General features: G+C 65.1%; 2 protein-coding genes across 4 annotated transcripts; one reads left to right on the top strand and one right to left on the bottom strand.

Annotated features, from left to right (window-relative positions):
* Window positions 1-9,920: 9,920 nt before the first annotated feature.
* CKB (creatine kinase B) lies at window positions 9,921-12,682 on the bottom strand. Of its 2 annotated transcripts, XM_051834795.2 has the most exons (8): window positions 12,525-12,682; window positions 12,059-12,269; window positions 11,815-11,969; window positions 11,606-11,738; window positions 11,259-11,430; window positions 10,659-10,782; window positions 10,368-10,557; window positions 9,921-10,291 (listed from the first exon to the last, which is right to left on the bottom strand). In XM_051834795.2, exons 2-8 carry the CDS (start codon window positions 12,249-12,251, stop codon window positions 10,113-10,115), a joined length of 1,146 nt encoding a protein of 381 aa, XP_051690755.1. In that variant the 5' UTR covers window positions 12,252-12,269; window positions 12,525-12,682; the 3' UTR covers window positions 9,921-10,112.
* A 3,468-nt stretch (window positions 12,683-16,150) lies between these two features.
* Window positions 16,151-22,279, top strand: TRMT61A (tRNA methyltransferase 61A). 2 transcript variants are annotated; one of them, XM_008248639.4, is made up of 5 exons: window positions 16,151-16,281; window positions 16,847-17,046; window positions 17,131-17,206; window positions 19,444-19,710; window positions 21,276-21,698. In XM_008248639.4, the coding sequence occupies exons 2-5, from the start codon at window positions 16,876-16,878 to the stop codon at window positions 21,545-21,547; spliced, it is 786 nt and encodes a 261-aa protein (XP_008246861.1). In that variant the 5' UTR covers window positions 16,151-16,281; window positions 16,847-16,875; the 3' UTR covers window positions 21,548-21,698. The 2 variants fall into 2 exon arrangements, with proteins under 2 accessions (XP_008246861.1, XP_002721756.1); XM_002721710.5 differs by having other exon boundaries at window positions 16,847-17,206; window positions 21,276-22,279.
* The last annotated feature ends 822 nt before the right edge of the window (window positions 22,280-23,101 follow it).

Below are 23,101 nucleotides of genomic sequence, written 5' to 3' on the forward strand. Positions count from 1 at the left end.
TCTTGCATTGTCTCCTAATACTGTATTTAAGACTCAGACTCAGGCAGGCACGGAGAGTGCTTCCTCCATCGCCAGGGTGACCAAAAGCGGAAAAAGCACCGTGTTCGGAGGCCTGAGGAAGGATGGGGCTTGGCGGCAGCTGCCGCCGCGGGGCCTCCTGGGAGAAATGCAGTCTTGTCAGCTGTGGGTTGGTTCTCCGTGGTACGGGTGACTGCGCTCTGTGATGCAGCTCTTCTCCACGCCTACACAAGGTTGCGGGGGCCCTGAACTCCTCGTTCAGTTTGACGCATTTTCTCACTGGGGAGTTGCCATGGTGATTGGGGTCCTGAGGCGGAAGAGCCCTGGGTGGGGGTACCGGGGGGGCCTGAGCAGGCGAGCATCCCCTGCAGGCATCTAGGAGACAGCACTCAGCAGAAGTTGAAGCCAGAGTAAAAAAGTGTTCATGTCCTGGGTCCTGGGAGGTTCCAACAAGAGTGGCCTGGCCTCAAATTGTCAAAGGATGGCCCTGACAGCTGTGTTTGGGATTCATTGTGGGGGACTCAGCAGGAGCCAAAAAAGCTCTCTGGAGGCCTTGGGTAGCAACAGGAGTGAGGTGGATCTGGCTTCGGTAAGCGCGGGCTGGTGCACACACTGGCTGGATTCTGGGTGTGTTTGAAAGCAATGGCATTTACCCTTGGATGGATGCGAGAAAGGGAAGAGCCAAGGGTGACTTCCCAGGTTTTGGTCTGAGCAGCAGGAAGGACCGCATTGCTGTGAGTTCAAAATGGGGCCGGGGGAGAAGTTTAGGGGGGGAGGGAGCTGCAGAGTGACAGTTGGATAAACAGGCTGAGGGTTGGGAGGGATGATTCCTCTTCAGAGGTGTGAGTCCAAGAAGACAGGCTGCAGCCCTGCCCTGGGCGCGCTGCCCGTCCCGTGACCCAGGGCATCGTTCTCCCCTTGCTGGAACTCTCAGACCTTCATACGAAGTTGTCCCCTGCCTGCTCCCGGATTCTCCCTCCAACAGCTCTCGGCAGCCACCGCGAGGTGGAGCTTTGCAGTCTTGCTGCTGGGTGCTGGCTGACTTTATATCTTGTTGAAACACCGCCAAGGCAGCAAGGGTTAGAGAATGGGGTACTCCATGGACGCGAGCCGTGGAGGAGGTCCACACACATGAGAGACTCGGCTGGGTGCTGCTGGCAGAGCCCAGGGGAGAAGGTTCTGCGCTCCAAGCAGAGGCTCCAGGACTGCTCTGTACACTCCGTCACCGTGCGACTGACTGCTTTAGACTCCTGTCCCCAAAGTTTGCTCGTCACAGGCTGCCAAAGCTGTCCCACAGCAGCCAGTCTGTCCCAGCTGACAGTGGGCTGTGGCCTACTTCTGTGCACTACGCCTAGGGCTGGTTTTGAACTGTCAGGTGTCTTTTGTGCTCATGGAGGACAAAAGGAATACAGAAGTAGAACTCTCAGAGATTAGCTGATGGGATAGATGCTTTTTGTGCTAACACAAGTGTTGACAGCTTTTTGGGTTGTTCATTTGTCATAAACCAGTGACCACATTTTAACACATTGCTGATCAAATGAAGAATAGCTGTGTATCGGGCCAGTACCCATCCACTGACAGCTCTGAGTGGTGTTTAAGTGTGTATTCATTGTTGCTTTGGTGTTAGAGGTGCGTGGCACTAGCTCGCTCGTTACTAAGGGCCCCTGCAGGCCTGCCCTTCAGATGCTGTGTTCTCACAAGTGGCATTTTTGTTCGGAATACAATGAATTTTGAAATGTTCTGAAATAATGAAAAATCGTTTTGAGACGGAAGACAATGCCACATTTTTTCCCTACTCCCCTGGAGTTTCTCACAGGTGAGGTGATGTACCTGACAGGGCTGTCATAATGCTTGCGTGTACCCAACAGGCTGAGGGTTGTCCTAATCCTGACAGCAAAGTGCGATCCTGGTGAGTGCCAACACCCTGTCCAGATCCAGCAGAAGACTGAAGGAAGCAGACCTGGGTTCAGACGCACAACTGTGGTCACTGGTCACAGTGCCTGCTTCTCCAAAAGCCTAGGCCCACGTTGCTTCAGGAGGAAGATCCATGGAGCGCGCGCATCTGAACAGGCAGCCGTGGCTAAGGAGGCTCCATCCTGTTCCAGCCCGGTGAGTGGCCTGCAAGGTGACCTTTGAATTCTCGGGGCAGCCCAGGAGAAGGCAGGGCTACAAAGAAGAGATTCTAGGAAGTGTCTCCTGGGTTCTGTCTCAGAAGGGAGGGGCATCCAAACTGCAGGACCTGCCTCTTGTTTCAGGAGTGTGTGTGGCTTGTTTGTGGAATCCCTTGGACAGCTCTGCGCCCACCTTTAAGTGGGAAGGAAATTGCTCTTCAGGGCCGTGACCTGAAGTTGCCTGTGTGCCTGGTGGCTGTCCTGGCAGCACACAGGTGAGTCCACCTGCGAAGGGCGCTGGGCGTCCTTGCCAGCTGAGGAGGGAGGACGGAGAACAGCTCTTCCCGCAGTTTTTGGGTTTGCAGCTTTGGAAGACTGGAAGCAGCAGTTGAGGTTTCCATGGTGAGGCTGCCTGTGCCTGTGGAGTGGGCGGGGCCTCTGGCCTGGTGCGTGCGGAAGAGGAGCGGTCAGGGTTGAGTTGTGGGAGGGTGAGGTGGCGCTGCCTGTGTGGGCCAGACTCTCAGTGAAGTGGGGCGCTTCACAGAGTGGACACTGCGTGGTGGCCATTGTGGACCCAGGAAGAAAGCAGTTGGCTGGGAAGTGAGCCCCGGCTGTAGAAGTGCCGAGCTGTCCCGGCGGCGGTGGCAGCAGGTCCGGGTGCTGTGCGGGCGGTGGAGCAGACCCTCGGGATGCCCGTGACGGGTCCTAGTGGACAGAGCGTGCGCTGTGGGCCTGGCAGCCTGGTTTCTAGGCTCGCTGCCTGTCCCCCTCTCCCAGTCACTGGTGGCCAAAGGACAGAGTCCCCTGGGCGGCACGTGCCAGGCAGGCTCCTGTGGCATTTACTCGGCACCCACAAGCCCTGGTCCAGCCAGGGCACTGAGGTCCTACTGGTGAGGCTGTCCCCGTTCTGTCTGGACCCACTCAAGGGGCTGTGCTGCCACTGTACAGAGCCCGGGCCTCCCTCCCGCTGTGCCCCTCACCATGCTCTGCCCCTGGCGCCAGCAGTCTGAGCAAACTCACTTCAGTGTGAGCTCTGTGGGCCAGGGGCTTTGCCCCCACCTTTATTTTTTTTTCCTTTTCCTTCTGTATCTGGAGGGTGTGGACACCCAGTGCAAATGAATTTATTTTTATGGTGATGCAGCAGGTAGGAGACTGTGGAAAACACAAGGCAGCTTGGAGCTGACAGTCAGCTGCTCCCGAGGCCCCCACCCACGTGGCCCACGTGAGACCACAGCAGTGGGGAGTCCGGCTCTGGTCTCCACCGGCACTTCCTGCCCTTCTCCTGTGGCGGACGAGACAGGCCTGCAGACGGCGGGCACTGGCCCAGTGCCGTTTGCCTCCACCAAGCCAGTGCCTGCACGGGTGATGGCCACCCTTGTTCAGCTTGGGGTCTCCTCGTGGCCAGTGCTGGGGGCATGGAGTAGATGTCCCTGCTTCTCACGAACTTGCCTGCAGATGTGGAGTTTGGCTCAGGGCCCTGGTCTGTGCCACACACCAGAGTGGCCGCGCAGTGGTGTTTGGGTTTTGGCCTGTGGGGAGAATGGCAGCCTGCAGCTGGGCCCCAGGGCGCGCCAGGGTTCCCGCCAGGAGCTTCGGTAGTCCGGCGGTATCAGCAGTGACCCTGCCTGAGGGCTCCATCTCGCAGCTCAAATGCGGAGCTGAGCGGGGAGGGGGGGGGTGGTCTGTGTTGGGGGGGCAGGTGCCGCCTGCCCACCAGAAACAGGAAGGTGCCCTGAGGGGCCTGTGGACCTGACCCCCACGTGTTACGGTGCCGTGGGGGTCGGGGCCACATCGGCATTTTCTGTTCCCATTGGCCTCGGCTGCTCTCCTCGGTTTGTGCTGTCTACTTCGTGTGGTGTGTGATGGATTAGCAGTTGTAATTCCTGTTCCTCCTGGATATTCGTGCTGGTCTTTACCAAGTGGGGTCATCCGCAGGGGGCTTCAAGGGTGTCACTGGGAAGAGGGGCAGCTGCCCCCGGCAGTTCCTGCTCTGTCAGTGTCCCATCCCTTCTGCCCAGCCCTGGGAGCTCTGTGAAGCCAGCAAGCCAGACCTCGCCTTCCCAGCACTCAGAGGGCTGGCTGTGTGCCTCCTGCCTCTGCCGCAGTACTCACCACATGCCGCAGGGACCCGGCACAGCCAGCCACGTCTGCCCCTTTCCAGCTTCCGGGGACGTTACTTCCTCCAGGCTTACGCACTTGAAGATTAAGCTGTGTCCCTCCCTGAATCCGAGCTTCTCCAGGTGACTCCACTGCATTCTTTGCAGGTGTTGCAAGGCGAGCCGGTTTCCTCGCGGCTGCTTGTTGGTGTTTGTTCATGGGCACATGTGTTTGGGGGGCGTTGGGTAAAGGAGGGGAAGCTACTCTGGAGGACCCTGTGCTGGGCCCTGGAGTAACAACCAGGCCAGGGGAAGAAGGGTCGCAGGCCCTGGGGGGGGGTTGGTCTGTGCATAGGAGGAGGGGGCGTGACACGTCTGAAGGTGAACCGGGGCCCATCCCACCTCTGACCGCTGGCATGTGGAGGCAGCCGGTCCTGTCACCATCCCAATAAAGTCTGTCGCAGACAATGCACTTCTGTTCAGGACCTCAGGAGTGACTTTGCAGGCTCCAGGGCAGAGTTGAGCAGCTGCCAGACCAACACAGACCCTGCGGCACCAGGCGGCCAGGTGCTGGGAGCAGCAGACCGCAGGCTGGGGCGAGGTCTGCGCTGACTTGTCTCGGCCGCCTCTGCAGGGCGGAGTGCAGGCATCCTCAAAGCAGTGTTTGTCGTGGAAGTCAGCTGGGAGGTCGCAGACTCCTGCTCGTTAATGTGGCACCAGATGTCCGTGGGCAGGGGGGACCCCCTAGCAGTGGGAGCCGCCCCAGCCCTCCCCGCCACTGCTGCGTGTCCTGTGCTGTCTGGGACTCTGCTCTGCCACCCCTGGAGCCCCCCTCTTCCAGGCCACCTTCTCGAGGCTCTCACCTCTGCTGCCTGGCGCCCCGCACACCCGGGGCCTTCCCCCCTGTCCTGTGGGCTCCGGGGGGCTTGCACCTCTGGCAGACGGAGCTGCTGGGAGCTCCTGTGACCCGTGTATTTTTCCGTCCTTCCATCGGCCAGTCAGGGCTGTCATTAATGAGCTAACCAAACACAGCATTGGTGCCATTCCCACGTCCTGAAGGCAGAGGACAGGGGAGCCAGCAGCCCCTCCCTGCTGCCAGGGCTTGGTCCTTGCTGGGACTTCGGGGCGCAGCCTGGGCAGCCTGTCAGGCACGCGGGCTGCGGATGAGTGGCGCCTCCTGCGTGGGGCACTGGAGGCTGCTTCCTGTGGTGGGCAGCTTGCACGCCATTTGGATGGACGACACTGGACTTCCCTCTGGGTTGGGGTTGGGGGTCTTTCTTTTTTTTTTTTTTTGTAAAGTATTTGGTGGTTGTTCTGTTTTTTGTTTTTTTGTTTGTTTGTTTGTTTGTTTTTGAGAAGCAGAGAGTTTCCAGCTACTCATTTACTCCCCTAGATGCTTATTTAAAAAAAAAAAAAAGACCTGAAACTGAACTCCTTCCAGGTCTCCTACAGAGACCCTGGTGGCAAGGCCGTCTCCTGCTGCCTCCCTGCGTCAGCAGCGAGCTGAGTGAGGACCTGAAGCGAGCATTGAAGCCAGCTTCTCCTCTGCAGGGTCTGGATTCTTTCCTTCCTTCCTTCCTTCCTTCCTTCCTTCCTTTTTATTTATTTATTCATTCATGTGAAAGTCAGAGCTACACAGAGAGGAGAGAGAGAGAGGTCTTCCATCTGATGGTTACTCCCCAGTTGGCCGCGCCGATCCGGAGCCAGGAGCCAGGAGCCTCCTCCGGGTCTCCCACGTGGGTGCAGGGGCCCAAGGACTCGGGCCGTCTCCCACTGCTTTCCCAGGTCACAGCAGAGAGCTGGATCGGAAGTGGAGCAGCCGGGACTCAAGCCAGCGCCCAATGGGATGCCGGCGATGCAAGCCGGGGCTTTAACCCACTGCACCACAGCGCTGGCCCCAGGATGTGCGTTTCTTAACCAACACCTGAACCACTAAGCCAAACAGGTGGCCCTTGCTTTAGGTTTAGCAAGGTTTTGCTGTTTTGCTGTAAGTCATGTATTTCGGGAATAACCTTGGCACATCTGTGCCAAAAATGAGTGCCGCTCCTTACTGAGCCAGGAAGGGTGGGCCCAGAGAGACAGCCTTCATCCACAGATCCACCCGGCAGCTCTACCAGATGAAGTGAGAGCAGGTGGGGGCAGGTGATGACCACGGCGCCAAGGTCCTGCCAGTCTGGAGGCCTGGGGTGAGGGGGGCAGTCTTCCCTGGGGAGCCCAGAGCAGACAGAGAGGGGAGCCCTGTCCTGGGTCAGACGCGTGGCAGCTCCAAGCAGGCGAGTCTGCTCCTGCGTGTGCCAGGCCGGGCGTCAGTCCCACCTCCATTCCAGCTCCCTGCCCAGCCTGGTGGCAGAGCAGCGTCCCCGGCGTGGAGCAGGAGCCCCACCCACAGCACACAGGATGGCCTGTCCTCCAGAGGTGGCTGCAGCGGAGTCCTGGGCGTGTCCTCTTACAGCGGCACTTGGTATCAGGCCAGAAACCGGGGCTCATCCCTCAGGCCAGCTGCTAGGAGGGAGCCGGGTGTCTGCAGGAACGCAGGGGCGTGAGTCATTGCTGTAGTCCTTTGACTGTGTCTGGGTCTTGCGGCTCGTTTTAAAGTGAGTCTTGAATTTTGATACGTCCCTGACCCTGTGGAGGATGTGGAAGTCAGAGCTGCTAAACCCAAGCGAGACCTCTTCGCTTCATTCTGCCTCTCGCTAAGCAGAACCAGCTATACACAGAGATGGGGTGGGGAGGCCAGGAAGATGGAAAGCTCCCCCAGACTGGGCCCAGGCCTCCTGCCAGCCAGCCCGAGCCGCGCCGCCCAGCAGGCCCGCTTCCCTGGGCCTGGCGCCGTCACCTGCTTGCCGCCAGTCCACAGGCTGGAAAGAGACCCCAGTTCCCGACCGTGGAGGCTTTCCTGCTGCCCGGCTGGCTCAGACACAGAAGTGCCGGGAAGAGCAGCCCCGGCGCTGGAAGGTCGAGGATGCTCCGAACGTCGGAGCGGCGGGCAGAGCCCAGGACTAGGAGGCCCGCGGTCTCACTCGCCTCTCTCAGCCTCGGTTTCCCTCTGTGGGGAGCCTTGGGGTGTGGTGCTGGCACAGTCCAGCCAAGCCTCAGTGACCTCCCACAGCCTGTGATGCAAGAGAGCTTTTTTTTTCTTTTTAAGGAAAAACACCACTTCAAAAAATGTATTTTGGCTTATGTAAGTAATGCGTGTTCAGCATGGAAAATCTGCACGGTGAGGTGTGAGGGCGTCGGCCGCGGCCCCCCCGCAGCTGACTGCTGCTCGGGTTCTCCATTCGTGCTCTGTGTGGGCTCTGAGCACGGGCTGTTTCATAACCTGCTCAGCACGCCGCCGTCCGCGTGGGACCCGGTGGACAGAAAGCAGTCCCTGCTGGCTTTCGCATACTGCAGCTGGACAGGCCTGCCCCCGAGCACGGCTAGAGCCACCTCTGGTGGTCACAGGCGGAGGGGGTGAGGCAGGTACGGCTGCTGCGCAGTGGTTGGAGGCCAGGGATGGGACCATGCGTCCTGCAGCACGCTGGGCGTCCCCAGCACAAAGGAGCCCCCGACCCCCATCGACCAGAGTGCCACGGCTGCTGTGGGGTTGTTCCCGGCCGGGGAACCACCGATTCCCATGTATGAATGCGTGCACTGCACCTGGGCTGCCCCACTGAGACCTGCAACCCCGCCTGCAGAGGGGACCCGCGGAAGTGGCTGCCTGGGTCTTTGACTTCCCGCGCTTGACTGGATGGCAAGGATTAAACTGGACAGTTGGAGTCCCTGGAATCCGGAGGGCTTGGGGTTGTCTGCTCTGTGTGTGTGGCCTCAGGAAGATCCCTCCTCCAGCGAGGGGACTGTGTTTGGTCCCGGCAGGCCCCAAAGGGAACTAGCCAGGTTCACAAGAGTGCACGCAACAGAGCAAGAGAAAATAGGGGGGTGTGGCGAAGGGCGGAGGGACAAGTGGCCCAGGGACGCAGCTGTGCCAAGAGGTGGGTCAGCCCGGGCGTGGCCCTGGGCCTGCGCACAGGCGTGGGCGGGGACCCCTTTCTAGCTTTACTGCCTCACAAAACAGAATTGCCCTGTGCCAGGCCCTGAGCTATTTGGGTCCCTGGTGCTGCCGGGAGGGCCCAGCCCTGAAGAAGGGAGTGAGGCCTGCCTCGGGTGGGGGGCCATGGGGTCTGCACTCCCCAGTGACAGTTCTGAGCCCACTCTGCCCAAGCTGGTGGCGAGGGGCCCGGTGCTGCAGGCCTGTGCCGCTGGGTGCTTCCAGGGAGCAGGCGGGAAGCCCCGGCCTCTGCAGGGGTGACAGCGCCTAGTTGTCATGCAGGGCCTGGCCTGCATTTCCTGTGGCTTGTCACAGCCCTCTGAGTCACCACAGGCTGCAGTCCACTGTGAGGCCCAGCCCATCCCCCACCTGCCTCCAGCCTGGCCAGGCCGCAGCCTGCTCGCAAAGGGTAAGCGCAGACCCGGCCTGGACCCCCGGGCCAGTGGGCGGGGGGAGGGCCAGGCTCCAGCCCAAGACTTCCGGCCTCTGCCCCCTACTTCCCAGTCCCCCAGCTGGAACTGCGATGCCACCTGGAAGGCCTCCAGAGGGAGCCGGCCTCTGACAGCACATACCCCACTGCTGCCTCCTGGGCCCAGCGTCCGGGTCACCACCCAGGACTAGAGGCCAGGGAGTTCTGGCTGAAGCCCCCGCGACAGGGGAGGCCCTGGCCAGCAGGTGGCAGCAGACTCCTCATTGCTGAGGAGCTGGAGGCCCAGTCTCACCCCTCCCACCTCCACCCTGTAGCCCTGGCCAGAGTCCCTCAGGGCACCCAACCCTGGTAGGGCCCAAACCAGAGGAAGACAGGCGCTGTAGCCGGTGGGGCTTGGGGGTGGGGTGTGTGCCTGGAAGGGTGGGACAGAGGGAGGCCACGCCCCAAACAACCCTGCCCCCCTCCAGCCCAGGGCAGGCACTTGGAGGGCCCTGAAAAGCAGACTTCAGAGGGGCCGGAGCAGAGGGGCCTACAGCTCGGGGAAGGGGGTCGGATGGGCTGGCACTCCGACTGGAAGCTAGGAGGGAGGGGAGACCGGCGGAGACAAGGTTACTGCAGCGACAGATGGGAGTCGAAGGAGGCCAGGATGGGGCTCAGCCCAGTGCCAGGCTCCACCCCCAGAACCAAATGCCCTTAGATGCTCAGGCTGGCGCTCAGGCCTGGAGCTCCTCCCTCCCTGCCTCCCGCCTTGTCCCGGCCCCCACGGCCCATCCAGACTCAGAGCGGAGCAGGAGAGCAGAGAGGAGCCCAGAGGGGATGGGCAGGCACAGCCAAGTGACCGGCTCCCAGCTAGGCTCCACCTGGGAGAAAGCAAGGCCGGGCTGCTGTTAGCAGAGGGTTAAACTGCCACTTAGGACCCCCACATCGCCCATGGGCGTGCAGCTACACCCTGATGCACCCGGGAAGGCAGCAGATGATGGCCCAGGCACTCATGGTACTGTGGCCCTGCCACTCACGTGGGAGACCTGGATGGAGTTCTTGACTCCTGGCTTCGGCCTGGCCTAGCCCTGGCTGTTTTGGTCATTTGGGGAGGGTTAGGGTTAGGGTTAGCAGGTGGATATCTGTCTGTCACTCTGCCTTCCAATCTTTAAGAAAAACAAAAGGAACGGAGGCCAGTAGGCGGAACCAGGACCCCTGTGGCCTGGCTGTTGAAGGGAAGGCACCACGCAGAGACGGAGGGCAGGCCAAAACCCTGGTTTATTTCAGCATCAGCAACATCTTAGCCATCAAAAAAATAGACTCTACCGGGGGCGACACAAGTCTCTACAGCGAGGCTAAGGGCTCAGCCGCCGGGTGAACTTCGGGGTGCGTGTGGGCGCTGCCCGGGCAATAAGTTAGGAAGCGGGGCTGGTGGCAGGCACGGGCCGGCTTCACTTCTGGGCAGGCATGAGGTCGTCGATGGCCTGGCCCTGCTCCAGCCGCTGCTCCATCTCAATGAGCAGCTTCACGCCGTCCACCACCATCTGCACCAGCTCCACCTCGGAGAAGCCCAGGCGGTCGGCGTTGGAGACGTCAAAGACCCCGCCCACGGCGGCCGTGTCCACACCACCTGGGCATGGGAGACAGCCAGGTCAGAGAGAGGAGGACGTGGGGAGAGGGCTGCCTGCAGCCTCTGCCCCCCTCACCTGTGCCTCGCTTCTGAAGCCGCAGCCGCTTGAGCACCTCGGAGAACTTCTCGTGCTGGCCCAGGTGGGGCAGCTTGATGTGCACGCCTGCCCGCAGCCCCGTGCCCAGGTTGGAGGGGCAGGTGAGGATGTAGCCCAGGTGAGGGTTCCACATGAACTCGTAGTTCTTAGACTTGAAGAGCGTTTCGATCTGGAGGTGGTGGAGCACAGGGCATGAGGACGTGGCCTGAGGACGCCCGCGCCTGCGCTCTGGGGTCTGGGGTCTGCCCTGCCCCCGGCCCCGGCGCTGACCTGGGTGAGGCCATTGCAGAAGCGCGTGAACACCTCCTTCATGTTGCCACCCTTCTGCATGGAGATGACCCGGAGGTGGTCCTCCTCGTTGATCCACACCAGGAAGGTCTTGTTGTCATTGTGCCTGGAGGAGAGGCCCCGTCAGGGCGAGCCCCCCACTCCACCGGGGAAGGGGCTGCCTCGAGACCCCAGCCCCATCAACACTGCGGGAAACAGGGAGACCAGAGGGTGGGGGGCAGGGGCAGCACTCATCCCCCACCCAGGGGAAGCGCTGCTCCCTGAGCGCCGAGGCCCCCGGCGGCGGCTCCGCCCTCACTGGCAGGAAGCTCCTGCGTCACCCAGCACCTGCCAGAATCCCGAGGGGAACGGGAGCCAGGCGAGGGAGGTAGGGAAAACAAGACAACAAGGAGCCAGGGCCCTCGTCTGCGCCCCACGGAGGCTGAGGCTTCCGTCCACCCTGCGCGGCCAAGGTCACCTGCGCAGGACCGAGGCAGTACCAAACCGGGCGCACCCGGCCCCTCCCTCGGCCTCCTCGGCCACTGTGCGCCCCACTCCCGAGGGGAGCGGGGTGGCGAGCAGCGCAGGGGGCCACGCGCTCACCAAATACCGCGGGCGTCCGGCCAGTCGCGGGCCATGCCGGAGGCCAGCAGCAGGGGCGACACGGGCTTGTCGAAGAGGAAGTGGTCGTCGATGAGCTGCTGCTGCTCCGCCTCGGTCATGCTCTTGAGCGCGTAGTACCTGCCGGCCAGGTCGCCGTCCAGGCTGGACAGCGCTGCGGACAACAGCGGCGCACTGCTGAGCCCGCCCCGTCTGGGTGCCCGGCAGGGCCTCAGGGCCTCGGCCCCTCCGGACACGGGCAGGCGCAGACAAGGGCGCGGCGGCGGCTCGGGTGGCTGGTTAATAAGCGGGGAGGGGTGGTGCGGCTGACCCCCGCCCCTGGCGCCTACCTTCCACCGCCAGCTTCTCGACGGCGCGGCGCTCGCCGCGGCTGCAGTGCGGGGGCAGGCAGAAGCCCCGGATGCTGCGGCCAGTGCGCACCCGCGAGCTCAGCACGTAGTTAGGGTCCAGGTCGTCGCCGCCCTGGGTGCGGGGGCCAGGAGTGAGCGCCGGGATGCCTCCCCGCCCGCCGCCCGCCGCCCGCCGCCCGCGCGCGCACCTGCAGGTTGTCGGGGTTGAGGTCGGTCTTGTGCTCGTCGCTGGGCTTGTAGCCGCCGTGCCGGTCCTCGATGATGGGGTCGAAGAGCTCCTTGAACACCTCGTAGGACTCCTCGTCGCCCGCCACGCAGCCCACGGTCATGATGAACGGGTGGCCTGGGGGCGGGAGGAAGGCAGAGACGTCACCGCCAGGCCCGCGCGCGCCGCCGCCGCCGCCGGGGACCCCGGCCCGGGGATGCGCGTACCCGGGTTGTCGACGCCGGTCTGGATGACGTCGTCCAGCGTGAAGCCGCTGGGCGTGCTCTTGGCGCGCAGCTCGGCGTACATCTCGGGGGTCAGCACTTTGGCCATGTGGTTATTGTGGGCGCTCAGGTCGGGGAACTCGTCCTCGGCCGGGAAGCGCAGCTTCAGCGTGTTGTGGGTGTTGGAGAAGGGCATGGCGGCGGCAGCGGCGGACTGCGGGGAGACGCGGGTCAGCTAGCACCGCGCGCCCCGGCCGCTGGGCCCTGCAAACCACTCCCGGCGCCGCGGCCCAAAGCCCCGGAGCCCCCCAGACGCTGCCAAGGTCAGCGGGTCCACAGCGCGCGCGGAAGGCGCCTGCAATCGCCAGGGACCCTGGCGGGACCCCCCGCGCTCTCCAGGCGGCGCCGCGGCCCCCGGGGCCCCTCCGCACGCGACGCCACCGTCCCAGCCGTCCCTCGGGCCCCTCACCAGGCTGGCGGGCGGGCTGGGGGCTCGGTCTGCAGCTCCGGGCGCGGCGCTGGCGAACAGCGGCGGCTCCGCGCTCCCGAGGCTCTTAAGGGGCGCGATGCGGGCCGCCCATTGGCCGCTATTTATAGCCCATTCATTCCATTGGCCCGAGCAGCGGGGAGGTGCCGGGGCTTTGTCCGTCGCCTGCAGCCCCCGACACCCCGGACAGCCCCCCTCTGCTATGCCCTCGCCGGGACCCCGCGCTACCCGGCCACCCCGCCGGCTCCCGCCTGGGATCCCCGGCGCGGGACCCCGGTTCTTGGACATCTTGGGCCTCTCCCCCTCGCGCACTCACTGTATCGGCCGGGGAAACTGAGGCCCGAGAACCACCGGGCGCTGGAGGACGCTGGGGTCCTTGCCCACCCCACTCCCGCCTTTTCTCATCCCCGCCAGTCCCCGAGGTTGGCGGCGAGGGGCCGAGCGAAAGCGTCCGCGGCTTCCGCAGCCAGTGCTGCCCCCGGCCCGGCCCGGCCCAGCGGCCCGGAGCCGCCGACCTTCCTCAAGGTGCCTGCGGGCGTCTCCCGGGCGATCGGGTGCAGCGCTAGGCGCGGGAGGGGCGAGCTGGCTGCGGCCCAACCCCGCGGCGCCGCGGGGGCCGACCTTGGGCGAGTCCATGGGCTCCATCGAACCGGAGGAGACCCAGGGGCCCACTTCCTCCTAGGAGAGGGCACTCGCCCCGGGGCCTCCGCACCGGGCACGGCTTCCCAGCACCCCACCCGCAAGGCGGCCCAGAGGCGCTGGGCTAAGGTGGGGAGGAAGCCGGCCGCGGGAGGCTGAGGAAGCCTCACTAAGTCGGAATCCCGGAAATAAAACCACCCACCCAGGCTGGGGAAATCCAGGAGACACACCAACCCCAGGTGGGGGCCAGTTCCACTTCCTGCCCCCGGCATCCTTTTTGGAGAGTAACTTGGCAGTGTCCGTGAAAACAAAACATGTTCGAACTCTGTGACCCAGCCAGCCCACTTCTAGGAACGCAGCCACCCCGAGGACAGCCTCCGGGCTCTCCGCAAGCGGACCAGGTGACGCGGGAGTGGGAGTGAAATCGGAGAAGAGACCGGGTAGACCCTGGTGCCACCCTCGGGGCTGGCCAGGGTCTCGGGCATCTGCCTGGGAGGAGTATCAGGCGTCAGGCGAGCGGAGGCATCCTGTCCCTCCTTCACGGCGTAGGAGCCCGTATCTGCCTGCTTTTACAACCCCTCCTCCACACACAGCTGTGCCTGAGCACCTGAGGGGTGCCAGGTGCTGGGGACCACGTGGGCAGCACCGGGAGAAAGGGCACAGCCCTGCTGCTGGAGGGCGACCGTGAGTCCGCGTCGGGGTGCACTGGGGTGCCCGGGCAGCCCCCCGGCCAGCGCAGCAGCCCAGGCTTGAGGGGCACTGAGGAGGAGTCCCTGAAGGGAGGGCCCTGGAGCCGCGGCAGGTGCACAGGTGCAGAGCACAGGAGAGCGGGTCGGCCTCTGGCAGAGTGAGCCCTGGAGGGTGTGGTGTCCCCGGCCCAGGTCCCGGCCCTCGGCCGCTGCCGAGGGAATTCCTGCCTCCCCCCTCCCCCACCTTGGTATTCTGCGCTTCTTAGAGCCATAAAACCCAAGTAAAGAGACAAACGGCCAGACAGCAGGTGTTCCTTAAGCCAGCATTCCTGCTTTCCCAATCTGAGGAATGTCTGCAGCTGCTCGCCCCCACCCCACTCCACCCCACCCCACCCCCAGAGCCCCGAAATGCTCGTTTCTCTTCCTATCACACAGTCCCCCAGACCCCCTGCGGCGGGCAGGGGTCACTCGGGGCTTCCTCTGTTCCAGCTCTTCCGCCCCTCCAAGGTCACCTGCCTGCCCCACCCCAGTGAGGCCCTGACCCGTCCACGCCCCCTCCGTCCACGCCCCCTCCCCTCTCCCTCACAGGCAAGGTCAGGATTGCAGAGGTGAGGGCCAGAGGGCAGAGCTGTGGCGAGAGGCACTGGCTCCAGCCTGGGGCTCGGCGTCCTCTTACTCGCCCCCCACCCCCGGCGCCCCGAGGGGTGTTTTTTTTCCTGTTTTGCAGATAATCAGAAGATTGCTAGTTGGGCAACAGAAGAGCTCGGTCAGAGGTCCAGCACACCTCGCGGGTCCTGGCGTGTCTGTCCCCAGTGCCCCCCTGACCCGGGAGTGCCCTTGGGAACAGACCGAGGGTGTGAAGGGGGCAGCGGCAGCGGCGGTCTTCAGACCCGAATCCGGCGGAGCCGGCTCAGGGGTCCTGGCGGCCCCCTCCAGGGGGGAGCAGGGGCCTGGAGCTGACCGGCCACCCTGCCCCTCCTCTGCAGACCGCTCTGCCTCCCCCAGGGCGCACAGGAGCCAGTCTGGCAGTGTCCAGGCAGGAAGCTGGGCTGTCGCTGGGCAGCGGAGGGGCCCTGGTGCCTCAGCCTCAGAAACCACAGGCGGTTACACATTAGCCAAGACCGGTTTATTCAGAGGAAGGAGCTGAGCTGAGCCGGGCAGACAGGGCGGGTGGAGCCGAGGGGAGGCGGGTGGGCAGGGGGTGGGCCTTGTTTCCCATCCCAGGGCTCCCTGCCCCTGAGCTCCGAGGAACCAGAGAAGCCGGCTGGGGTCCCAGGCACAGGGCTGTGGCAGGCAGCTGGGGGGGATGTGGGCGGAGCAGCCCTCCCAGCGGTGGGCTTAGCTGCCCCTTTCCTGCACACGTCCGGACCTCTTACCCGGGGCCTCCCTCCTGCCTGGCCTCGTCGGTTTGCCAGCTTTAAGGCCCAGTGTGACCACACGGACTGCCTGGACTTAGGCGAGCTCCTTATCCTGATCCCCAGGGGACAAGCTCCACCCTGGGAAGGGGCCCAGGGCGGGCCCCCAGCAGAACCCTGGGGGAGGCGGCCTCTGCTCGCCCACCCAGGCCCGGTGGAGAAGCGGGCGCGGGAGGAGCCGGGCAGGCGGCAACGCGCAGAAGCGGGAAGCTGGGCGAGGGAAACCGCAGCTGAGTCAGGAGCCCTAATTCAGGCTCGGGGCAGGCGCCGGCGTCGCCACACAGCGGCCCAGAGGCTGGGCAAGACGACTCCCGGGGCGGGAAGTCCACTTCCTCCGGGGCGCAAACAGGGGGTGACTCAGGGGCGGGCGCATCGCGGAGGGGGGAACAGGGGTGGGGGCCGCGGACGGGGCTGGAGGCGGCGTCCCGGGCGCCCCAAGGCTGGCAGAGCTCGGGCCTGGCTCTGCCGCGGCCTGGACATCCCACTACCGGACTGCAGTAGCCTGAGGCCTGGGTCGCTTCCAGCCGGGGCGGGCGGGCTTCTCCCCGGTTCTGCCCCGCCCAGGCCTCACCCGGCCGGGGGCCGAAGCCGTCCCATCCCGTCCTCCGACATCCGCCAGGGGCCCAGCAGGGCCGCCCCCGGCGGCGCACGGTGCAGGGACCCAGTGTCCCCCGCGATGGGGGGCGGGCAGCGGCCGCCCACCGGCCCTAACTCGCGCATGAGGGAAATCGGGGCGGGCCCATCCCAGCTGGGAACGGGGGGCTTTTATTTTTGTCCTGGCTGGGGGCCCCTCCACCACGAGCGGCACCCACAGACCCGTCGGCCCCCCGCGTCCTCTGGGAGCCACGCCAAGGGCGGCCCGGCCGCTCCCAGGAGCCCGCGCGGGGGGGCGGGGCATCGTGACGTCATCCCCGCGCGTCCGGAGCCGGAAGCGCCGGAGCTGCCGCCGAGGTCGCGCGGCCACGTGTGGAGGCGCGGGGAGCAGGAGCGTCCCGGGTGAGACTGCGGGACCCCCGACGCCAGCGCGGGGGGGAGGGGCGCGCGGGCCGGTCGCGGCGCCCCGGGCCTTCCGAGGCCGGCCCTGGGGCGCACCTCCGCCTCCCGTGGATCGCCCCTCGGCGGCCGGGCCTGGTTCCCTTCCCGCCTTGGGTTTTTCTGCCCTCTGCGCCCCCAGCCCCATGCCGCGGACGCTGACGCCTCGCACGTCCCCCTCCGCCTCCTCTGGGGGAGGCTGAAGGAGGCGCTCCCGGGGTTCAGCCTGGCTCGGAGGCACCCCACAGGCCGTTGGCTGCACCCGGCTAGCGACGCCTCCCGAAGGCCTCTGCCCGCCGCAGACCCGGGGCGTGGAGCCAGGCCTGGGCGAGGGTTCCTGGGCCCAGCCTCCCCCCCTCCGTCCCTGGGTTGAGCTCAAAGGCCCTGTCTCAGGCTCCAGACCAAGAAGCACTTCCGATGTCCGAGCCCGGCGCTGTCCAGCTGCCCTGTCCCGCAGAGCCTGGGCCCGAGCCCGCCAGCCCTCGTGCCCGAGCCCCAGGCCCCTGACCTCGTGCCCACACCTCCCCAGGTCTCTGGCACGTGCCCGACAGTAACACCATGAGCTTCGTGGCTTATGAGGAGCTGATCAAGGAGGGTGACACGGCCATCCTGTCCCTGGGCCACGGCGCCATGGTGGCCGTGCGTGTACAGCGAGGGGCTCAGACCCAGACCCGGCACGGCGTCCTGCGGCACTCGGTCGACCTCATCGGCCGCCCCTTCGGCTCCAAGGTGACCTGCGGCCGGGGGGGCTGGGTGTACGTGCTGCACCCCACGCCCGAGCTGTGGACGCTGAACCTGCCGCACCGCACACAGATCCTGTACTCCACGGACATCGCCCTGCTCACCATGATGCTGGAGCTGCGGCCCGGCTCCGTGGTCTGCGAGTCCGGTGAGCGCCGCGGCTGCTCCGAGCTCAGGCCCTCCCCGCGGCCCGGGGCGGCTCTAGATCTCTCTCTGCAGGATGGGGGTCGACGGCAGGAAACCCGCTGGGAGCTGGGCTGTCACCTGAGTGGGAGGCGGGAGGTGAGGGGGACGGACCAGTGATGACCCCTGGGGGAGATGGTGCCTGGATGAGGCGGCCAGGGGTGCGTGGCGCTGACCAAGGTGCTGACACAGGCCCCGTCCCTGTGCTGTGGGGTGGGGGAGAGGAGCTCTCCTGGAGAGAGCCAGGGCTACCCCAGAGGCTCACTGTGGTGGGGCCGGCCCTGTGCTCGTCCGTCACTGGGCCTTCACCGGCCTCGGGACGTAGTGCCCATGTTGCTGGGCCAGGGCCCAGGGGTGGATGGAGGTGCCTGGGAGTCAGCAGTCCCCGTGAAGCGAGTAGACTGGCGGGAACAGCCTGGTCCCTCATGCAGCTGGACGCCGGGTGGCCTGTTCCCCGTCGGCTGGGGAGCTGGGACCCAGCTCAGGGAACGCTCTGAGCACCACTGCTGCTGGCTTTGTGAGGGCCTCAGGCCACCCTGACCCCTCCGAGGGGTTCTGGGCAGCAGTGGTGTGCAGAGCAGGGCTAAGAGTCAGCACCATCAGTGCTGTTCCCCCCTCCCAGGCCCTTGCCCCACTGCTCCTGGGCCCCTGCGATGTGCCAGGTTCCCCTCACGGAGCGGGGCAGGAGCCCTGGCCCGGTGCTGTGGCTCAGGAAGTCGAGCAGAGGGAGTGGGCCTGGCTGACCACCTCAGCACTAGTGATTGCCATGAAACCTCTAAGCGCTGTCTGAGGGCGACTCGGGGTGGGGGGGTCCCTCCAGCCATGGCAGCCGGGAAGGTCTCTGAGGAGTGGACATTGAATTGAAAATGACGAGCGTGCCGAGAGCCGGGAGAGAGCCCTGTACCAGGAGCAGCCGTGCAGAGGCCCTGTGGTTGGAGCCCGTTGCGAGTGTGGAAAAGGGAGTGAAACTGGGGAGGAAGTGTGCACCTCAGGGTCGATAGCAGGCCGTTCGTCCCATAGTGAGAAGCAGAGTGTGCCTGGCCGTGCAGATGTGGCCTTGTCTGAGTGAGCTGGAGAGGATTTGCTGGCTGTGTGTTTTTGTAAACATATATTTATTTATTTGAAAGAGTTAGAGAAAGAGAGAGACAGAGAAAAGATCTTCCTTCCATTGGCTCATTCCCCAAATACCTACCATGGCTGGGACTGGGCCAGGCAGGAGCCAGAAGCCTCCTCCGGGTCTCCCACGCGGGCGCAAGGGCCCAAGCACTTGGCCGTCTTCTCCTTTTCCAGGCCAGAGCAGGAAGTGGAGCAGCCCGGACTTGAACCTGTGCTCATGTGGGGTGTCAGCGCTGAACAACCAGGGCCCCTCCTGATGGCCAGCTTTAGACAGTATTAAAGGCAGCCTTTGTGGAGAGCCAGGAGGGAGGGGCGGGGATGTGGGAAGAGGGTTGGCTCCCAGAGATTCAGGGAGAGCGGTGAGTTATTGGTGAATTGGATCGGGGAGAGGGGAGCCAAGGGCACCCCCGCGGCACCGGCCTCGGCAGGGGTGGACATGGGCTGGGTCAGTCCAGCTCTGCACTTGCTGACCCTGAGCACCGCTGGTGTTAAGGGAGGCAGCATGTGTGAGCAGGCGCTGCAGCAGGAGTCTGGCAGGACCGCCCAGCGCCGGGAGGGCTCGTCGTGGAAGCGGCCCCGAGGCTGATGGGCGGCTGTCGGGGAGCACTCAGGATAGCCCTGCGGGACGTGGGGCGGGTGCAGTGAGTGGGAGGGAGAGCGGTGGCTGCCGGGCCACGTGGCTGAGGCTGAGCAAGGTGGGAGGAAGGAGGGGTGAGGTGGGCAGCTGCTGACGGGAGTGGGGTATCTGCTGTGTGGAGGGATGAGAGGCCAGGGCTTATCAGCTCTGCCCAGACTTCCCACAAGGCCAGCCCGTCAGGTCTCAGCTCCACTGTGCCCGCGCAGTAGGTGGAGCTGCCACTGTCCTGGCTCTTGTCCACGCCCATCAGTCCCGGCTGGCCTCCCCACTAGCACGGGGCCGGTTTGAGCACCCCAAGCCCAGTGGGTGGCCGGACGGACAGCCTCTGGATTGGACCTGTTTCATTGCAAGCCTGGGTTGGCCTCAGGGGCCTCTTCAGGTCTGCAGGTGAGAATGGGTTTGTTTGCTGGGAGGCAGTCCCCGACGCCTGGCCTGCCCCATCCCACCAGGCACTGGCAGCGGTTCTGTGTCCCACGCCATCATCCGCACCGTGGCGCCCACCGGCCACCTGCACACCGTAGAGTTCCACCAGCAGCGAGCGGAGAAGGCCCGCCAGGAGTTCCAGGAGCACCGCGTGGGCCGCTGGGTGACTGTGCACACCCAGGACGTGTGCCGCAGCGGCTTCGGTGTGAGCCATGTGGCGGATGCCGTCTTCCTGGACATCCCGTCGCCCTGGGAGGCCGTGGGCCACGCCTGGGACGCCCTCAAGGTCGAAGGTGTGTCCGCGGCTCGGGAGGGGTGCACGGCTCGGGAGGGGTGCACGGGGCTGAGCTCCCAGGCCTCGTCCTGGCTCGGAGGCACGTGGAGCCGGGAGAGTTCTGAGGACCCCCAGGCCACACAAACAGCAGAGGCCGGGCTCCGGCCCTTCTCGGCCAAGGTGGGGAGGGGTCAGGCTGGCTGGAGGAGTCCTCTCCCTGCTCGCCCTCTCCTTGGCTGTGCCCCCTGCCCACGTGAGATGGGAGCCATCTGGGGGCCAGGGTGGAGGTTGCAGGGGTAGCCCCTGCTCCCAACCATTTCCTGCCAATCCCTTCCCCCACCCCCGGCCCCGCTGCTGCAGCGCCTGGCAGGCCGGCCCCTTTTAGGGAAGATGCTGCAGGCGGAGGCGGAGCGGCCTGGGAAGGTCGGCCCTGAGCCAGGGAGGCGGGCGGCGGGGCCCAGGGTTTTTCCCTTTTCTGGAGAAGGAGCTGGCGCAGGCCACCAGGGCCCCTCCCCCTCCCAGCTGTAGCTGCCTTCAGGAGGGCCTGGGAGGACGGTGGGTGGGAGCTCAGGCCAGCTCAGATAGCAAGTGGGGGCCCCTGCTTGCTGGCTCAGGCTTGGCCCTGGACCGCGTGTCCCTGGTCTCTGCTGAGATGGCCTGGGGCCAGGAGTGGGGGGTGCAGCCACTGGGCCCCCACACGGACATGCCTTCCCGCTTTGCCCACGCTGCTCGGACCTTGGTCCAGGCCGCTGGGGACGCTGAGCTGGGGCCTCATTCTGTCTTTGCTGTTGCTGTGGCGCCTCCCTCAGGCTTTTGGCTGTCTGCTTCCTGGCCTGGGCGCCCCTCCTAGGCCTTGCCTGGACTTGGCGTTCTGGGCCAGAGGCCCCAGCCTCTTCGTGGACTGGGTGTTCTGAGGCAGCTCGCTTGTCTGGGGGCGGGCCCTGCCCTTTGGCCCTGGTGCTGAGCTGCAGGTACCTCTTCCCACCTCAGACCGCCCAGGGGCCCCTGGTCTGCCACGGCTGAAGGCGGCAGACCTCGGGGTGTGAGGACCTGCCACGCTGTAAGCTGTACCAGGATTGGACTCTGATGCGCTGCAGGCAGGCCTGGGGAAGCAGGTGGGCTTCCCCAGTGGGAGGCAGCAGGGAGGGGCTGTCAAGCTCTGTTCAGAGTGGGCACCGCCTGTTCCCAGGAGCAAGCGACAGCCCCTCATTTCCTGTGACAGCAGCAGCCCCCGCAGCCCCGTGCAGGCGGAGCTGTGAGGATGGCTGTGCTGGCACAGCCCGCCTTGGCCCGGCCCTGGCTGCCTGCTGGCTGGAGACAGTGGGCACAGGACAGCTGGGGGTGCTGTCTGGAGGGCTTGGCCTGGGCAGGTGAGCTGCAGCCCCAGGAGGGCTCCTGCCCCAGGGCAGGCCAGTTGGTGACGGTGAGGTCTCCACAGGGCCCTTGAGTCCTGGGGTTCCAGCTGTCTGTGGCCCAAGGCTTGGCATCTGTTGGGACTGTCTTAGGGTGAGGTCAGGTCCCAGGAAGGGCTTCTGGGGGTTCTGCTGGCCCCTGCCCTCTGACCCCATCTCCTGCTCCTCACAGGTGGGCGCTTCTGCTCCTTCTCGCCGTGCATCGAGCAGGTGCAGCGCACGTGCCAGGCCCTGGCAGCCCGCGGCTTCACGGAGCTGAGCACCCTGGAGGTGCTACCGCAGCTCTACAACGTGCGCACAGTCAGCCTGCCCCTGCCGGACCTGGGGGCCAGCATCGGGCCCCCCGCCGGCTCTGACGCCAGCCCCTTCCGCAGCGGCACGCCCATGAAGGAGGCCGTGGGCCACACCGGCTACCTGACCTTTGCCACCAAGACCCCAGGCTAGTGGGCTGTGATGGGAGCCCCCAGGAGCTGGGAGCACCACAGGCCTGGCTAGGAGGCCAGCGTCTTCCTTGTATGGTCAGCAGAGCCTGTCTGGCCTGTTTTGGAAACAGATGGCAGGGCGGGGCTTATGGCCTCCTGGGTGGCCAAAGGGGGAGGGTACGGAGGGGTGGCCTTGCTGGAGGCCTATGGGACTTTCTGGTTCTTAACAGGGGAGACCTCTGCCCACGTCACTGTCCAGCTCAGGCCCTGTCCCTACTGCTGTGTTGCCAACATGAAGTCTGTCACAGGCTCTCCCGGTATTGAAGCCAGGGGCTCTAGGTTGAGGGTGACGGGTCTGACCCAAGCGGCAGCGGGCAGAGGAGGCAGAGGAGGCCTCGGCCTGGCCCTGAGGCTGGTGCTGGCCTCCAGGTCTTGGCCGTGTTCACCCTGTGCCTGTTGCAGGGCCGTGGCTGCTGGCTGTCCTTGAGCTTAGCCAAAAGCTGAGGGTGGAGCTGACCCCAAGACCCATGCCCTAGCTCCTCTACCCTCGCGCAGTGCTGAGGAGGACCAGGGGAGGTGACTCTGCCATGTGTGTCCCCTATGGGTGCCAGTTCGAGTCCCAGCTGTCCCACTTCTGATCCCAAGGGCAGGGCAGCCGCTTCCCACCAACTCTGGGGACCTGCCTCCTGCTGCCCTGGCCCAGCCATGGCTCCCACCCAGAGGACAGCGTTGCCTAGGGTGCCCTGGTGGGCTCTCTGTTGAAGCCAGGGTTCACAATCCTAGACTTCCTCAGGTACCCCTGCCTCTCATGAGACCCTGGGGGTCATGGGGAGCCCCTGTAAGGGACAGTGGTGTGAAGTGGGGCAGAGGACCGTAGAGGATGGGCGCCCAGGGCCTGGTGTGCTGCCAGTGTGGCCACCCTGTCGCTAATGCGTGAAGGCCCAGGTGCCAGCCTCAGCTTCCCCAGCGTCTGGATGCCAGCCCAGGGCACTGTGCTGCTAAGAGGCCAACCCTCGTGTGCCCGACAGGGCGCTGAACGTGCCGCCCTTACGTGTGCCCTGGCTCCTGCTTTTCCCTTCCCCATCCCAGGGTAGGCACCACGGAGGCTTTCAACTCCAGGACAATGGCCTGACTCAGTGGACAAGGGGGCGAGTATGTGGCCACCCCCATCCGACTGCAGAAAGGGCCCCTTGTCCCAGAGGTTGGGAGGAGTGTGTGTGTCCCTGTGTGTGTCAGCACCAGGCCCTCCCTCTAGAGCCCTTGGCCTTACACCTCACTGTGTACACACCCCCTCCTAAACCCTGGAGGGTCCGCCCTCTTGATTCCTGGGGAGTCCCTGGAGCTGCAAGGCCTGTCCACCCAGCTTCCTGGGGGACAGCTGCTGTTGGAGCCCCGCCCCACCTCAGGTAGCCCTCCAGCTCATCCCCCAAACATGAGCTAGGCTGGCCGGGGCAGCAGCAGCTCCTGTGCTCCTCGAGGCCCTGTTGATGTGCCTTGCTCAGCACTGCTTTCCCAGCCTGGCCCACCCTCCAGCAGGGGTGTCCCACACAGGTCACCTCCCGGTGCTGCTGCAGCT

The sequence above is a fragment of the Oryctolagus cuniculus genome, chromosome 20 (assembly GCF_964237555.1).
Source record: "Oryctolagus cuniculus chromosome 20, mOryCun1.1, whole genome shotgun sequence".
In the NCBI taxonomy this organism is placed as follows: domain Eukaryota; kingdom Metazoa; phylum Chordata; class Mammalia; order Lagomorpha; family Leporidae; genus Oryctolagus; species Oryctolagus cuniculus.

Excerpts from the sequence above, each read along its gene's own strand:
- CKB (XM_051834795.2), bottom strand. The coding sequence starts at position 12,251 with ATGCCCTTCTCCAACACCCACAACACGCTGAAGCTGCGCTTCCCGGCC. Across the intron at positions 11,970-12,058 it reads GACCGGCGTCGACAACCCGG|GCCACCCGTTCATCATGACC; the intron begins GTACGCGCATCC and ends TCCCGCCCCCAG. Across the intron at positions 10,783-11,258 it reads CCGGACGCCCGCGGTATTTG|GCACAATGACAACAAGACCT; the intron begins GTGAGCGCGTGG and ends CCTCTCCTCCAG.
- TRMT61A (XM_002721710.5), top strand. The coding sequence starts at position 16,876 with ATGAGCTTCGTGGCTTATGAGGAGCTGATCAAGGAGGGTGACACGGCC. Across the intron at positions 17,207-19,443 it reads CTCCGTGGTCTGCGAGTCCG|GCACTGGCAGCGGTTCTGTG; the intron begins GTGAGCGCCGCG and ends CCATCCCACCAG. Across the intron at positions 19,711-21,275 it reads GGACGCCCTCAAGGTCGAAG|GTGGGCGCTTCTGCTCCTTC; the intron begins GTGTGTCCGCGG and ends TGCTCCTCACAG.